Source organism: Myodes glareolus, chromosome 3 (assembly GCF_982192425.1).
Source record: "Myodes glareolus chromosome 3, mMyoGla1.1, whole genome shotgun sequence".
In the NCBI taxonomy this organism is placed as follows: domain Eukaryota; kingdom Metazoa; phylum Chordata; class Mammalia; order Rodentia; family Cricetidae; genus Myodes; species Myodes glareolus.
In genome coordinates, this window is record NC_142028.1 from 82,006,652 (window position 1) to 82,025,111 (window position 18,460).

At 38.7% G+C, this 18,460-nt stretch overlaps 1 protein-coding gene across 3 annotated transcripts in view; it reads right to left on the reverse strand.

The window, feature by feature from the left end:
* Nucleotides 1–18,460, reverse strand: part of Faf1 (Fas associated factor 1) — a 303,421-nt gene that overhangs the window by 253,192 nt on the left and 31,769 nt on the right. For all 3 annotated transcript variants that reach the window (XM_085686415.2, XM_087904746.1, XM_085686413.2), the window contains exon 2: nucleotides 17,962–18,030. In XM_085686415.2, coding sequence (XP_085542541.1) covers nucleotides 17,962–18,030 — 69 coding nt within the window. The remainder of the gene's footprint in view (nucleotides 1–17,961; nucleotides 18,031–18,460) is intronic.

Sequence of the window (18,460 nt, forward strand, 5' to 3'; positions counted from 1 at the left end):
AGCAGACCTGTGGACTGCTGACATTCCCTCCCTGGATGGAAGCTGGGGGAACCACTGGCCCTTAACCTGAGTATCCAGCCACTTCTCTCATCCATTTGTTGGCCTTTGGGACCCTGTGGAAAGGGCCAGAAAATATAGGCTGAGGAAGGCCAGGGGAAGAGGGACTATGTGGCTATGGGGAGGTCATCATTTGTGCGAAGATTTACAATGCGGCTACTTTGGAATCACCAATGTTCTTGTCCTCACCATGCTCTATAAGGAAGCCCAATGAGCTCACTGGCTTGAGATGATCATCTCCAAGGATGAATTCATAGAATCATCCTCTGTTTTGTCATTAGGACCTGAAGAGGGAAAGGAGATACTGTTCAAACTCCTCCAGGGGAAGGATTTTAGTGACATAAGAGTTCTACCACTTCCCAATAACCCCAGGATTGTCGTTAAGCCTTGAACAAGCCTCTGGAGGACAGGTATCCAAACTATGGCAGGTAGTAAGAAGTACTGGGACATGCAGCTATGACAGACTACAGCTGCCAATTTGATTCTGCAATGTGATTAGCGAGTAGCATAGATACAAAGCACTTAAAAAATAAAAGATAAAAACTACATCATTCAAAGTACTTTCTTTGCCATTTTTATACTATCAATGAAAAGACTGGTTTTTTTAAAAGATCACTTGGTCAATAGCGAGATGTACCTAAAGGTGACAGAAAAGACAGATTAAGTAGATTCTTTCAGTAATACAAACTGTGACTTATGAAATAATAGTATCTTGGAGAGTAAGAGAAATACTGCTTAGGGAGAAAAGGAAATGCAGACTTTAGAAAGTTGACCTAACTTCAAATCTCAAAATAACCTCTACAACTTAGAGCAGGCCAATTCACTTCTTTAAGCTCATTTCCTAATCTTTATTATGAAAGCATAAAACTGATTACAACATCTCCACATGCTGTTTACTGAGAAAATTTAAATAAAATTTGTGTAAGGGGGACTATTTTTGCATGTATAGTCTCTCAAAAAAAAAAAAAAAAAATAAGGGTAAGAACAAAACTGCAAGTCAGGCAATGGTGGCACACACCTTTAATCCCAGAACTTGGAAAGCAGAGGCACATAGATCTATGTGAGTTCGAGACCAGCCTGGTCTACAGAACGAGTTCCAGGACAACCTGGGCTACACAGAGAAACCCTGTCTTCATTTGGATTCCCCTCTGTATACTGTGAATGCCATTGGTTAATAAACTGCCTTGGCCAGTTGATAGGGCAGAACAGAACTCAGCGGGGAAAACTAAACTGAATGCTGGGAGAATGAAAGTGGGGTCTAGAAACGCCATGTAGCCCTGACAAACACCAGAACTTTACCCGGTAAGCCATAGCCTCCTGGCAATTAATGAAGATGGGTTAATTTAAGATATGAGTTAGCCAGAAATACGCTTAAGCTATTAGCCAAAAAGTATTGCAATGCCTTTAATCCCAGCACTCGCAAGGCACAGGCAGATGGATCTTTGTGAGTTCAAGGCCAGCCTGCTCTACAGAGCAAGTTCCAGGACAGCCAGGACTACACAGAGAAACCCTGTCTCGAAAAACAAAACAAAAAAAAAATTGAAAAGATGAACATAGCAGAACCTAACAAGATATTAAGAAATATCAATGTATATGAATTTATATGTTAACATCTTAAAGATAAAGAACTATAAGCTAAAACATTATTTAAAGTTTTATTACTATTTAGCAGCACTGTATTTTTAAACATTGGTAATAATAAATACAAAAAATTATACAGAAATTTTAACTGCCACATATTATTTTCTTCTCCAAGCACACTCTGGTGCATATCAGTTGATCTTTGGAACCAACAGAAAGAATTGTCCGGTCATCACATTTACAGGTGTTGCCGAACCACGGGCTTTTTTGCTGCACTGGTATTTTATTTAAACCACTTCCAGTAACAGAAATAAATTAAATATCATAAGACAAGCTGAAAAAATAAGCCTACTTTTAAAATCAAGCTAACGTGTAGGTTGACAAGCTTTAAAATGTATCACTCACACAGCATTTGATGGATATGAGCAATTTTATAAGCAACTGAAAGTTTTGTTCTTTTAGATATTTAGGTCACAAAACAATATATACTAATACTAGCTCTTTAAGAATTAACATAATGTCCTTAGTTTCCTTGCACTGAACTGAATCGCTACTATTTCATTTAAGTTTTTTAACTGTGTTCTAAAGTATAACTTAAATAAGTAGTGCTAAAAATAAATAAAATAACATTAAATATAACTCTCCCTTTGTATCCAGGAGAACACCCATTCCCAGCCCAAATGCCTTATATAAATAACATAGCATACTTTTTACACACAGACCCCTTATATCCTCCTGGTCTTACAGTTTCCATTTCTATGCAGAGACACCATGAACACAGCAACTCTTATAAAGAAAACATTTAAATCAGAAGCTTGCTTACAGTTTCAGAGGTTCAGTCCATTATCATTATGATGGGGTATATTGTTGCACACAGGAAGATGTGATGCTAGAACTGAAAGTGCTACATTTTGCAGGCAACGGGAAGTTAACTGAGACACTAGGTGGTATCCTGAGCACAAGAATCCTCAAACCCTGCCCCCACAGTGACACAATTCCTCCAATAAAACTATACCCACTCCAACAAAGCCACACCACCTAATAGTGTCTGATAGTGAGATTATAGGGGCAAATTACATTCAAACTATGGAATTAAATCAACCTGTATACTTTAAAGATGTATTGACCTCAGAATTGAAACCAGGACATGTGTTACGTTAGGAAAGGAGTTTTGCTTTTGTTTCCACAGGAGAAGAAAAGCTATGGATACCATCAAAGTTGATAATGGTTCGATTTGAACAAGAGCACCATCTGGATTAGAAGAGGTTCATCAAACAGCGTGGCCATTCATTCAATCTAACACTAACTGATATGACTAACAAATGCTTTTCATTTGATCAGATATAACCTGCTAAAAGGGAAACTCCCCAAAATTAGGGTTGGGAAGGGTTTTGTTTGGTCTTGTCAGGAGAATATAAATCTGAAGAAAATGAACATATCATCATTTTCTTGAGAAATCTGAAGAAAATGAACAAATCATCCAGAAAATGTTGCATCAAGAAAAGAGTAAATTGGTATATTACATTTCCCACAGGATAAAATTCCATAAATCTTTCCAAATGTCTGTTTATGCTGTTCTCTCCAGACATATAATGTAAATGGTCTTTTAGTAGTCCTAATCCAGTTAAAGATTAAAGCTGGTTTTGGAGTTGGAGCGTGGCTCTCCTTCTCTGAATCCAACCAAGCATGCTTATTAAAGTGAAATCCCAAATCTGTCTCATGTCAGAAGAGCCACCTGATATGAAACAGAAGAAAAACAGATATTTAAGGAAGGACTAATATATTGTCACTAATCTCATCATCTTTTGATTTTATTTTGATTCTTTAAAGCTTTTCTTCCTTTTTTTTATTGATTTTTTGAGACAGGGTTTCTGGTCTCGAACTCACAGAGATTCACCTGCCTCTGCCTCCCAAGTGCTGAAATTAAAAGCGTGAACCACTACCATCCATCTCTTTAAAGCTTTTCTTAAGATATATTATCTCAAAATCTATAAGATTTTTATACATACATACGTGTGTGTGTGTGTGTGTGTGTGTGTGTGTGTGTGTGTGTAAAACTTTTTGTCATATTAATGGTCATATAGAGTACTAACTAATCCTAGAAAAAACTTTCATCTAGCTTCCTGTATATGATTTCGGGTTTGAATGTCTATCAGGTAACTAGGAATTAGGTTTTTGTACTCTTGATATACATAACAAATATTGATCCTTTAACCTCTTTGAGATCTGCTGTATATGACATTTAAAATGTTTAAGCTTTCTGTAGTGAAACAAGACTGTCTAAAAGCTACCTTTGAAGTCTCAAAAGAAGGAAAGGATACCACAACAACGATTCTTCAGGACTATAACACCACTAAGCTTAAAAATATCACCTAAAGATCGGCTTTGGACAACAAACTGCTCAGGACAATTTTGAGGTAGCTAGCTGAGATGATCCAGCCTTACTGACTACTCTAGCTAGGACTTGAGACAAGCCCTGCACTTTCCCACTATGCAGAGACTGGACAATAAATAATACAGCTACCTTTTCCAGGACTTAACAACTAACCCAAATTTTTCTTTTCAGGATCCCCTAAAGATGTCATCACCCCCAGACAACAGGAAGTAAATTAAATAATATGATACCCACATTCCCAAGATGTGGGATAAGTGGTTTTTGGTCTTTCATTGGGTTATGGATATTTGTTATACATTGTTGGGGGGGGGGGTTGGTTGCAAGTTGTTATTGGTAATGGTCAGGGAAAAAATGATCAATGAAGATTAGATTCAGAGTTCTTATTTTGAATAGAAAAAAAGGGGGAGGACATAGATATGAGAGAATATAAGGACAGATTGTTGTGTCTACTCTGAAAAGAAAACAAAAAGGAGAGATAGAAATAGGATAAAAAAGGTAGAGTTTACTTTCTTTGTGGGAAAAGTAAGTCACTGGGCAAGAAAATGTCCTTGCCTCAACTGCATGCTGTTCAAATTGGACAAGCAGGACACAAAAGAAAAGACTGCTTAACTTTGTCAAGACAAGGTAGGACAGTCCTTCAGAATACCCCATTTCACAGAAAACTGTCAGATATTCTAGGCCTGTAGGCCAAAGATAGGTGCTCCAACACTGCAAAGGAACTTTAGGTGACTGTCCAGGCTGTTAGTTATTTCTGTCATTTCTCACATTTTTGGAAGTCGCTTACTGGCAAATCCTGCTTACTAAGGTAACATTATTTCCTTCTCGGGTCCGATGGAGATGAAGACTTTACAGTTATAATTTTCCTTGTTACCAAATTCAGAAAAGAAATTGACTAAAAGAGGTGTAAAGTGTGCAAGAATGAGAGATATCAAAATATAGTTTTGGTAATGTAAGTTAGAACAGAAAGTGAATTAAATATAACCTTTTGGACTCATCAAGATAGGTTAGATATGGAATATTTTCTCTGAATTTGTCAATTGTTAATGAACTAGACATTGCTGATGTATTTATTGCCTATATATTATATATAGTTATTGTACTTATTGTCTTTCTTGTACTATAATCTTTTTTATTTTAGACAAAAAAAGGTGAAATGTGGTAATACCTTGTTTGTACTCTAACAAATAAAGCTTGCCTGAAGATCAGAGGGCAGAGCTAGCCACTAGTTAACCACAGAGGTCTAGAAGTCTGTACAGACAGACAGGAAGTGATATGGCTGGACGGAGAAAGGAATATAAGACAGGAGGAGACAGTAGTTCGGCCCCTTTTAGCTGAGGAGTTGTCAGGGTAAGAGTTGGCTGTGGCTTGCTCCTTTTCTCTCTCTGATCTTTCAGCATTTGCTCCAGTATCTGACTCTGGGTTTTTATTAATAAGACCAATTAGAATTCATGCAACATATTCTTTCATAGCAACTTCTCCTTTATCAGAGCAAGCAGAAGTACAAATACAAAAAGTATCTGAAGACCACTGATTATGGCCAAAACTAAATGTTTGGCTGCTTTCTGAGGAGAGAGACTCATTATGTCACTTGCTACACCATTCATTAAACTGCAAGTGTTCATAAAACTTTTTAAGTAGAAAAGTAGTTCACATATGAGAACTACTACAACTACATCCTGGGCAGGGTAGTGAGAGATTGTTCTACCTAATTTATGTAAGTATTAAAAAAGATTTCTTCAAAAGTGAAAAGTAATAAAGGAAAATGTCTCAAAACACCTGGATGAAAGTGGGACAGGTTATGTGTGTGATAACTCTTTGGTCTTCACTGCTCAGTATTCATGACTCAATTTAATCTTCTATTAGTACAAAATTATCTTTGGTAACTAGAAATTCTAAGATCAATCAGAAATGAAGATAACTCCAGGTGGTGGTGAAGCACATCTTTAATCCAAACACTTGGGAAGCAGAGGCAGGTAGAGGTCTCTAAGTTCAAGGCCAGTCTAGTCTACAAAGTGAGTTCCAGGACAGGCAGGGCTGTTATATGGGAAAACACTGCATCGAAAAAGAAAGAAAGAAAGAAAGAAAGAAAGAAAGAAAGAAAGAGAGAGAGAGAGAGAGAGAGAGAGAGAGAGAGAGAGAGAAAGAAAAGGAAGGAAGGAAGGAAGGAAGGAAGGAAGGAAGGAAGGAAGGAAGGAGAGAAAAAGAGGGGGAGGGAGGGAGGGAGGGAATGAAATGTAGATACCAACTGTCTCAAGTTGGAATATGTAGTGAAAGATAGATGCATGCACTCTGAATCATTTTTTTCTACAAATTAAGAGTATTGGCCAACATAGGCAAAAACTACAGCAAAATCTGAGTGTAAAAGTTCAAAAATCATTTATTATGAACACAGAATATTTAAAATACAATATGACTAGGTTAGTGCCACTTATATTTTATTTCACTTCTGGATTGCCAAATTCTAACTCACTGTCAATCATTCTTCCTCATTTACTTACCTTTGTCAATATAAATGAAAAGTGAGGCTCCTCTCCTAAAAAAAAAAAAAAATACTGCAATGGTATTTATCCTATCTTAACTACAGATACATGGCCATGTGGAAAATGACAATAACCTGAGGTAGACAGCAATAGAAACTGTATGGTACATAGCAAGTAAAACATAAAGACACATTCCCAGAATAGTAATGTTCATATTATTTTATTTTCAAAATTTAGTCATATATAACCTTTAATCACTTGAAAATAAAAATTGTTAATTGCAAAGTCTAAAACCACCAAGCTTAGAAACACTTTTCTGTGACTAATATATACTCAAAGATAACTTTCAGTATCAGAGCAAGTGACTAATGACTAGAATTCTTGGGACTACGCTGTATTTTCACAAATAATATCTGCTATCTATGTGACCAAATCAACAAAATAGTAAAACATTTACGAGCAAACTTATAAACAAGTTATTCTCATTCCTAAATGTATGTGCAAGGTTAAGACACAATGTGTCTTACGAATTTTTCAGGACACTTTTCAAGTTTAGATGCTATATAATAATCCTTTTGTACAATGTGAAGATTTGTCACTATGACTGGTTTAATAAAGAAACTCACTGGCCAATAGCGAAACAGGATAAGGTTAGGCAAGAGAGCCAGATTAGGAAAATGTTGAAAGGAAGAAGGACAGCATCTGGAATCCCCAGCCAGACACAGAGGGAGCAAGAGATGAACGTGCCATACTAATAAAGGTACAATCATATGGCTGAGTGTAAATAAGGAATATGGGTTAATTTAAAATGTAAGCGCTCGGGCTGGAGAGATGGCTCAGTGGTTAAGAGCATTGCCTGCTCTTCCAAAGGTCCTGAGTTCAATTCCCAGTAACCACATGTTGGCTCACAACCATCTGTAATGAGGTCTGGTGCCCTCTCTGGCACGTGGGCATATACACAGACAGAATACTAAGAATACCGTATGCATAATAATGAATAAATATTTTTTTTAAATGTAAGAGCTAGTTAGTAATAACCCTGAGCTATTAGCCGGGCATTTATAATTAACAAGTCTCTGTGTATTTATTTGAGAGTGACTGTGGAACAGAAAAACTCCACCTACACTTAGGGCTATAGCATGAATGCATCCCCTCAATTTTCTGTGTTAGAAAATTAAGCAGCTGGGCACAGTAGTGCACGCCTTTAGCCCAGCACTCAAAAAGAACAGGCAAGTGGACCTCTATTGAGTTTCAGGCCAGCCTAGTCTATACAGCCAGTTTCCAGTCAGTCAGAGCTATAAAGTGAAACCCTAAGCCATGTATTAGTTATATTTGTAAAGTGGCGCCTGTGAGAGGTGACTGGGACTTAAAGGCTCTGTACTTGTTAAATGGATCCATTCATTATTAGATGAACAACAAATTAATAGGATAATAACAGAATGGCTTTGTTATAAAAGCTCCCACTTAGGTTAGATCTGTGTTGGAACAAAGAGAAAGGTACCCTCAGGGCAAGACTGTACCTAGCTAGGTTTCCAACCTGTGAAAAAGAACATAAAGCTCCTGGAAGGCATTGCAATGAAAAACTACTACTAATGTGGTTCATGAGAGTGAGAGTCCAACCCAAGCTGGCAGCTGAAATTGATAGTGTCATCTACGTGGCAAGAATGCATGAGTAAAAGAGCTGTGAAATCTTCCACCATGATTTCAAAGAGCCAATGGGGCTGGGCAATGTATGACAGGAGAGTCCCTATCTGGAAGCCTAGATATACAGCTGCATAAAGCTGTGGAAGTGAAGCCTAGGTTGCAATGGAGACTCCCAAAACATTGCATATGCCAGAGACAGGAGACATCTATCAAGGAGAGTTGCACAAAGGAAGTGGACCCAAGCCTAGAGAGAAAATTATGTTACAGGCTACAAAGCTAAAAGGCCAGAGCTGCCTACACCTTTTGGTATCAGACATGGAGCTACAGGATTTGGAGTTTGTCTCTCTAGGTTTCAGTTTTGCCTTGATCTAATATTTCCTTACTATACACTGATTCCTTCACTTTAAAATGGTAATGTCTTAGGGTTTCTATTGCTGTGAAGAGACACCATGACCATGGCAACTCTTATAAAGAAAATATTTATTTGAGGTGGTGGTTTACAGTTCCAGATATTTGATCCACTCTTATCACGGTGGGGAGCATGGTGGCATGCAGGCAGACACTGTGTTGGCTACATCTTGATCAGAAGGCAACAGGAAATGGTCTGAGACATTGGGCATGGCTTGAGTATATATGAGACCTCAAAGACCACCTCCACAGTGACACAATTCTTCCAACAAGGCAATACCTACTCAAACAAAGCCATAATTCCTAATAGCGCCACACATTATGAGCTATAGGGGCCAATTACATTCAACGCTTATAGGGGCCAATTACATTCAACCAACCACATTCCACTCCCTGGCCTCCATGAGCTTTATCAATATCATAATGCAAAATACATTTAGTCCAACTTCAAAAGTGTCCACAGTGTATCACAGTCTCAACATTTAAAAGTACAAAGTTCAAAGTCTCTTCTGAGATTCATGCAATCTGCTACCTATAATTCCCTGTAAAATCAAAATGAAAAAGCAGATCACACACTTCAAGAATATAACAGCATAGGATTTACATTACCATTCCAAAACATAGGGAAGGGAGCACAGTACTGAAAACCAGATGGGCAAATTCCAACTCCATGTCTGGTGTCAAAACACTCTTCAGATCTCCAACTCCTTTCAACTCTGTTGACTGCAATACACTTCTTCCTCTTGGGCTGGTTCCACTTGCTGTTAGCAGCTTTTTTCAGCAGGTATCCTACAGCTCTGGCATCTCTAACACGTTGGGGCCGGCAAGACAATTCAGGTTCCAACTTCACACCTTTTACACAATGGCCTCTCTGGGCCTCCATTCACGACACCACTGACACATGCCTGGTCTCAGCAGCTGTCCTTAGTTGAGGAGGCAAAATCCATAAGCCGTTTCTTCTATCCTTAACTCTAAAGCCAGAACCACATGGCCAAAGCTGCCAAGTTCTGCTGTTTGCTGGGGCTCGAACATGGTTCCCTCATTCAATTACATCTTCACCAGCTTTCTGTGCTTGATTGTTACCTTCACTGACTAAGCTTGACTGTCCTTAAACTTGCTCTGCAGACCAGGCTGGCCTCAAACTCAGAGATCCACCAGGATCTGCCTTCCCAGTGCTGGGATTAAAGATGTATACTATAACACCCAGCTCTAAGCTTATCATTGTTTCCTTGTGGAACAAGCTAGAAAGTGAGTTGAATGGGATCTTGCTCTGAGGTCAACCACTCTCTTCATTCCATTTTTTAATCTGTTTATCTCCTTGAACACAGGATTTAGCTCTATTCCTCTTCCTGGTGTTCTTTTATTCAATTTGTACATTTTGTATTTTTATTTGCTGAGCTTGCTTCTTTTCATTATAAATCTTCATTAGAGTTACCACTAGTAACCACACAAGAGTCTATCTATAGAAGGCTGTTTTGAGATGTCCTCTGCCAATGGAATGAACCCAAATCTCATCACTTTAGCCTCAGGCAGACTCTTTGGCAAAAAGCAGCCACATTCTTTTTTTGTGTTAACAAAGTAGCATAAGTACAATCTCTAGGCAACATACTAAAATTCTTCTCCTCTGATACCTCTTGAACCAGCCCCCAACAGTTCAAGTAACTCTTAAAGAGCACCACTGTCTTCCTTTCTGTTCCTACTAATATGGCCCATAAAGTAGTGCTTAAAGCATTCCACTGTTTGTCTAACCCAAATTCCTCCAAACAAAATCATGGTCAGGCCTATCACAGCAATACCCCAGTCTCTGGTGTCAATTTCTATCTTAGAGTTTCTATCGCTGTGAAAAGACACCATAACCAAGCAACTCTTAAACATCATGGCAGGGAACATCTTGTAGCACAAACTCTAATTGGTCTTAATAAAAACCTGGAGTCAGATATTAGGGGGTGAAAGCTGAGAGATCAAAGAAGACGTGTAGTCAGCCACTAGAGAGACCTTTTACCTCTAGGGAATCCTCAGACTAAAGGGTTGATCCTGTCTCTATGAATCCTCAGACAGAACCCTCAGACTGCATCTGTCTCCACCACACCTCAGACTGCATCTGAGCTCCGGCCTCCTCCCACCTTATATTACTCTCTCCACCCAGTCATATCCTTCCCGTCTCCACCTCCATATTGCTAGATTAAAAGTGTGTGACTCCCAAGTACTAGGATTAAAGGTGTGAGCCACCACCACCTGGCTCTAATTCTCTTTTAGACTGGATTGATTTTGTGTAGCTCAGGGTGGTCTTGAACTCAGAGATCCACCTGCCTCTGCCTCTCAAGTGCTTAGATTAGCAGCTATAGCTAACTAGCAGCTTTGTTCTACACTCTGATCTTCAGGTAAACTTTGTTAGATTACAAAGAAAATATAACTACAACATCTTGATCAGAAGGCAACAGGAAATGGCCTAAGACACTTGGCATAGCTTGAGCATATATGACACCTGAAGCCCACCCCCATAGTGGCACACTGAGTCCAACAAGGCAATAACTACTACACCTTCTAATAGTGCTACTCCCTATGAGCTTATGGGGGGCCAATTACATTCAAACTACCACAGGTAATGTGTATTGTATCATTGTTATATTGGAAGAATGTAATTTGTTCTTTGATTTTACAGGGGGTTACAGTTATGAGATTGTTCTCAGTCTCAGAAGAGACTTTAAACTTTTAAACAGCATTGAGACTAAAAGACTATAGAAAGTGCATTCATACTATGGCCAGGAGTCTATGGTGGCCAGGAAGTAAAATGTGGTGGTTTAAATGTCTCCCATGGACTCTATTATTTGAATATGTGATCCCCATTTGGTGGCACTTTTTGGGGAAGCTTAAGTGGCCTTTGGAAGGAGGTATGTCACTGTGGGAGAGTTTTGAGTTAAAAGACACCATTTTAAGTTTGCTCTCCCTGCTTCATGTTTTAAATGTGAACCCTCTGATCTACTCCAGCAGTCATGCCTGATACCTACTGCCTCCACTTCTTCATGTAGTCTCATCCTCTGGAACCCCAAGTTCAAATAAACTCTTTCTACACAAAAAGAAATAAAGAATAAAGGCCTGGAGAGATGGTTCAGTGATTAAGAGGACTGCTCTTCCAAAGGTCCTGAGTTCAATTCCCAGCAACCACATGAAGGCTCACAACCATCTGTAATGAGGTCTGGTGACCTCTTCTGATCTGCAGCCATCCATGCAGACAGAATGCTGTATACATAATAAATAACTAAATCTTTAAAAAAAAATTTTGTTGATTTCAGCCTTCAGTTTGATTATTTCCAGTCTTCTACTCCTCCTGGATGAGTCTGCTTCTTTTTTTTCCAGAGCTTTCAGGTGTGCTGTTAAGTCTCCAATGTGTGCTTTCTCCGTTTTCTTTAATTGGGCACTTGGACTTTCCTCTTAGCACTGCTTTCATTGTGTCCCATAGGTTTGAGTATGTTGTGTCTTTATTTTCATTAAATTCAAGGAAAACTTTAATTTCTTTCTTTATTTCTTCCTTGACCCAGGGGTGATTCAGTAGTTGACTGTTCGGCTTCCATGAGTTTGTAGGCTTTCTGGGGTTAGAATTGTTGTTGAATTCTAACTTTATTCCATGGTGATCCGACAAGACACAGGTGGTTACTAATATTTTTTTGTATCTGTGGAAGTTTGCTTTGTTAACGAGTATGTGGTCAATTTTCGAGAAGGTTCCATGAGCTGCAGAGAAGAAGGTATATTCTTTCCTATTTGGGTGGAATGTTCTATAGATATCTGTTAAGTCCATTTGATTCATTACCTCTATTAATTCTCTTATTTCTCTGTTAGGTTTCTGTCTGATTGACCTGTCCATTGGTGAGAGAGGTGTGTTGAAGTCCCCTACTAATAGTGTGTGTGGTTTGATGACTGCCTTGAGTTCTAGAAGTTTTTCTTTTACATAAGTGGGTGCTTTTATATTAGGGGCATAGATATTCAGGATTGAGACTTCCTCCTGATGAATTGTTCCTGTTATGAGTATAAAATGTCCGTCTCCATCTCTTCTGATTGATTTTAGTTTGAAGTCAATTTTGTTGGAAATTAGAATGGCCACACCTGCTTGTTTCTTAGGTCCGTTTGCTTGAAAAACCTTTTCCCAACCCTTTACTCTGAGTAGATGTCTATCTTTGTGGTTGAGGTGTGTTTCTTGTAAACAGCAGAATGTTGGATCCTGTTTTCGTATCCAATCTCTTAGTCTGTGCCTTTTTATAGGTGAGTTGAGTCCATTAATATTAAGTGATATTAATGACCAGTGGTTGTTGACTCCAGCTTTTTTTTTTTTTGAACCTGATAGAAGAGAAAGTGGGAAGTAGTCTACAAGACATAGGCACAGGAGATCACTTCCTAGGTAGAACCCCAGTAGCACAGACAATAAGAGAGTCGATGAATAAATGGGACCTCCTGGAACTGAGAAGCTTCTATAAAGCAAAGGACACTGTCAGTAAGACAAAAAGGCTACCTTCTGACTGGGAGAAGATCTTCACCAGCCCCTCATCAGACAAAGGTCTGATCTCCAAAATATACAAAGAACTCAAGAAACTAGACACTAAAACTCTAATTAACCCAATTAAAAAATGGGGTACTGAACTGAACAGAGACTTCTCAACAGAAGAACTTCGAACGGCCAAAAGACACTTAAGGTCATGTTCAACCTCCTAAGCGATCAGGGAAATGCAAATCAAAACAACTTTGAGATAGCATCTTACACCTATCAGAATAGCTAAACTCAAAAACACCAATGATAGCCTATGCTGGAGAGGATGTGGAGTGAGAGGAACACTCATCCATTGTTGGTGGGAATGCAAACTTGTGCAGCCACTGTGGAAATCAGTGTGGCGGTTTCTCAGGAAACTGGGAGTTGACCTCCCTCAGAACCCAGCAATTCCACTCTTGGGAATATACCCAAGAGAAGCCCTATCATACTACAAAAGCATTTGTTCAACTATGTTCATAGTTGCACTATTTGTAATAGCCAGAACCTGGAAACAACCTAGGTGCCCCTCAATAGAAGAATGGTTAAAGAAGGTGTGGAACATATACACATTAGAGTTTTACTCAGCGGTAAAAAACAATGACATCTTGAATTTTGCATGCAAATGGATGGAAATAGAAAATGCTTTACTGAGTGAGGTAACCCAGACCCAAAAAGAGGAATATGGTATGTACTCACTCATAAGTGGATTCTAGTCATAATTAAAGGTCTTTGAGCCTATAATTCATGATCCTAGAGAAGCTAAAAAGAAGGTGAACCTGAAGAAAATCATATAGTTATCCTCCAGGATATTGGAAGTAGACAAGATGGCCAGGCAAACTTGGGTGCACGGCGGGGGGTAGGGGGTGGAAGTAAGGGGAGAAGGGGAGGATGGGGGATAGCTTGGGGGAATGGATGGGGGGAGGGTGGAAGGATGGATATGGGAGCAGGGAAGTATATATCTCAACTAAGGGAGCCATTTTAGGGTTTGCAAGAGACTTGATTCTAGAGGGGTTCCCAGGTCCAAGGAGAGGTCCCCAGATTGTTTCCTGGGCAGCAGAGGAGAGGGTGCCTGAACTGGCCTTGACCCATAACCATACTGATGAATATTTTGCATATCACCATAGAACCTTCATCTGGCAATGGATGGAGATAGAGACAGAGACCCACATTGGAACTCTGGACTTAACTCCCTAGGTCCAAATGAGAAACAGAAGGAGGGAGAACGTGAGCAAGGAAGTCAAGATCAGAGGGAACCTTCATCCGACGATGGATGGAGATTGAGACAGAGACCCACATTGGAGTACTGGACTGAGCCCCCAAGGTCCAAATGAGGAGCAGAAGGAGGGAGAACATGAACAAGGAAGTCAAGACCACGAGGGGTGCGTTCACCCACTGATACAAGGGGACTGATCTAATGAGAGCGCACCAAGGCCAGCTAGACTGGGACAGAACAAGCATGTGATCAAACCAGATTCTCTGAACGTGACTGACATGAGGGCTGACTGAGAAGCCATTGATAATGGCACTGGGACTTGTTTCGTCTGCATGTACTGGCTTTTTGGGATCCTAGTCTGTTTGGATGCTCACCTTCCTAGACCTGGAGGGAGGGGGGAGGAACTTGAACGTCCCACAGGGCAGGAAACCCTGACTGGTCTTAGGACTGGAGAGGGAGGAGGAGAGGGAGTCGGGGGAGGGGGAGGATATTGAGAGGAGGGGAGGAAGTGGAAATTTTTATAAATAAATAAATAAATAAATAAAGAGTAAATAAATAAAAGCTCTCTCTTACATGCCTTGTTCTGTCTCACCATCTTATGATGCAAAAAGAGGCCTTCACAAACCATATCCTTGAACTTTCCAACCTCCAATCCTGGTCAAATAAATATCTGCTATAGCTTAGCTCTCCCATATGTTGAAAGGTCCCCCCCCATCCAAGATCCTAGTGTCATATCATGAAACCTATACAAAATGAAGCATAACAGAAGGAAGATACATGGTTGAAGATATGCCTTTGAAGGAGATACGGGGAATTCAGCCCACCACCCCTTATTCCTTAGATGACACAAAGTAGTCACTTCTTTGTTGCAGGGCATTTGATAACACTGTGAACACCAAGATTGAGTGGTGTGGCTCAGTCCTAGCACATACCTTTAATCCAAGAGTCTTCTGCTTGAATATTATAAACAGGATTAAATAAATCAACCATAGGTCAAGAGGCGAAGCAAGCAACCAGTTGACAGAAAATGAACATAGGCTTATTAAGAAAAAAACAGAAAAAAAAGAAATGAGGATGAACAGAGACACACACAAAAGTAGAAGGGAAAAGACACTGAGTTGGCAGAGATTTTTGTTTGAAGCAGCATGGGAGAATGAGGCTTCTGGGATGTTAACTGAAGAGAAGTTCAGCTGGGTGCTTTCTCTGCCTCTCTGAGCTAGCAGACTTTCACCCCAGCACCTGGCTTCCAAGTCTTTATTGAAAAAAACTGAACAACTGAGATTCTGTTAAAAACAACACTTCTTTTGCAATGTGCTCCTGACGTGGTATACTGTCTTATCACAAACCTAAAAGCAACAGGGAGACCAATCAAGGACTAAAACCTCCAGAATGGCTAGCCAAGTAACCCTGTCTGTCTTCTTTTTCAGTTTACTGTCTCAGGTGTGACACAGCACTGCAAAGGGGACTATCTTCTATTCTTCATAAAATAACCATTTGTGGATACAACAGAAAACAAAGTCTATTAGAGATCATACTTTTTTTTTTCTTTTTCTTTTTCCTTGCTTGTTAGAGATGGGGGTCTCAATGTCCTGTCCTGGCTGGTCCTGAACTCACTACCTAGAGCAGGTTGTCCTTTAACTCACAGAAATCAGTCTGCCTCTGCCTCCTGAGAGATGGGATTAAGGGTATATGCCACCACACTCAGTTTGATACATTTTTTAAATCATCATTAGCTAGTAAAAAACTAGATTCATGACATTCACTCAACGGTCCTTCAGTGCCTAAGTTTTTCATTATAATAGTTTTCCATTTCACCACAATTGTTGATTACAGTGCCAAACGAATGTTTCTTTACAGTTCTCTAGTAATTATGCACAGAAATGAAGAAACTATATAAGAGATAGACAGATAGACAGACAGTCAGATAGACAGATAGATGAAATTTAAAACACTGACATCCTAAGTTAAAAACTTAAATTATGTGAAATGTTCTATAAGATTATAGACCAATGACAGTCATAATTCAGACACAAAATTAATGCAGAAAATGGAGTATGGCATATTAAAAGTTCCATGTGCTATTTCATACTCTTAAGTTTCATTTAACACACACACACAATATATAAGTGAATGCTGTATGAAAACAGCAGAAACAAAAAAATATACCAAGCCAAAGAAAGAAGTACAGTAGCTTTCAATAAAAATATAGTGGAAGAAATACTGCCAGCTAAACAATCATTTCAAATGAAAAAGTTTAAGTTGTAAATGACACAATAAAGGACTATAGGCCTAATTTAGTGGTAAGAAACTTGCCTACTATATACAAGACCTAGTTTTAACATACTAAAAACCTGAGAAAAAAATAAAGAACAGAGAGCAGAAAGGGGAGGAGGAAGGAAAAGAAGGGAGAGAGGAGGAAGAAGGAAGAAGGAGTAGTTGATAATGCTTTCCAAAACCAAGCTAGGTAGAAATATATGGACAGCACCTCACCTCTCAGGTATTCAGAGTTATCTGGGGAAATTCTTGTGCATTATTTTAGAAAGGCTGGGTCAAGACAATATTCACACACAATATTCATACAGCCAATAAACATCTTAAACTTTAAAACTAATGAATGTAGGCAATAGAAAAGGAGATGAACAAAGAACTTAGGTCCCTACTGCATTACATAGTCCTAACTGTAAATTCCAATATCAAGAATTTATATAGCCCATTAGTCTTGGTTTTCCTTTTCGTTCTCCTTTATTCCTCTTGGTAAAGCCAAGTGGACTCAGTGGGCTTTGTAACCTCCCCAGTGATTTTTATCAGCTTGACCAAAAGACTATCTCAAATATATGTAAATTAAATAAAACAATATATTTGTTATTGTAAAAGGTTTCAAGACAAGTAGCCCAGAAGCATCGCTCCAAATATGCTGCTGCCCCTCACCCATATCCCCATCATGGCACTGTCATCTCTACCATGCCTTCTTGTATATAAAACAGGAATTATAAAGCATGAATTCAGGTAAGGCAGGAGAAATATTTCTCAATTTTCTTGTACCAAAATACAAAACAGAAAGTGAGGGAGACAGACAACAAGACCAAGAAATAAAGACAGAAAGACAGACAGAAGGGAGGGGACAGCAGGATCAATGATTTAAGAAAAAAAAGTCATCTCCACAGAGTTGGCAAAAACATAAATCAATAAAACCAAAAGTTCATTAGGCTTTAAGTAGCCGAATCCCTAAAAATATTCATTCAATATGACCCAGAAATTCAGTCATAAAGTGAATATATTCAGTTTCTTCTAGAAAAAATACTAAGTTAAATATATAATACACATATATAAGAATATTCTCCACAGTAATGTTTACAGTATTGCAAACTACTGCAACAATCTTAAATGCCCACCAGAATAAGGATGGTAAAACTATTATACTACTATAACAACATGAAATATGACACAAACATTTTAAAAACGAGCAGCTATATTTAGTAAGATAGAAATGTTAATAACAGTAAATAAATACAGATTATAAAATGTTAATATAAAAGAGTTCTACTAGCAATGTAAAGGTTTAGTGATATAATTACAAAAACAACTTGCAATAAATATACATAAACATTAAGACCATTCAAGAATTCATAAAGTTAAAACTCAGGTCAAAGAATGAAGTACTTACCACCAAGTCCCAGTTATTTTGTTCAAGCAATGTAATAGCTTCATCGATGTTTTCAATTCCGGTACATGCCTAAAAACCAAATACATATGCATTTTTAGGATTTTAGAAATGAGAACAGACTTAAAATATAAATGGTATAAAACATAATTTAAGCTGCATAAAATGTGAATGAAGTCAAGACATTAAGTGGTTCATACTTCTCAGTAGTTAATACATAAGAGTTTGAAAAGTCTTACTTGCAAATATTAACAATTACAGTAAATCAATCAGGGATGGGAAGAGATGACCCAATCGGTAAAGGTGCCAACCCTGGCAACCTGAGCTCAATTCCTGGGACCCACATTATGAAAAGAGAATCAACTCTTGTAAGTTATCCTCCTACTCCACATGTACGCCACAGCGTAAGAAAACACACACACACACACACACACACACACACACACACACACACACACACACGAACAAATGAATGCAGTTTTTGACCAGGAATGGGCGCACG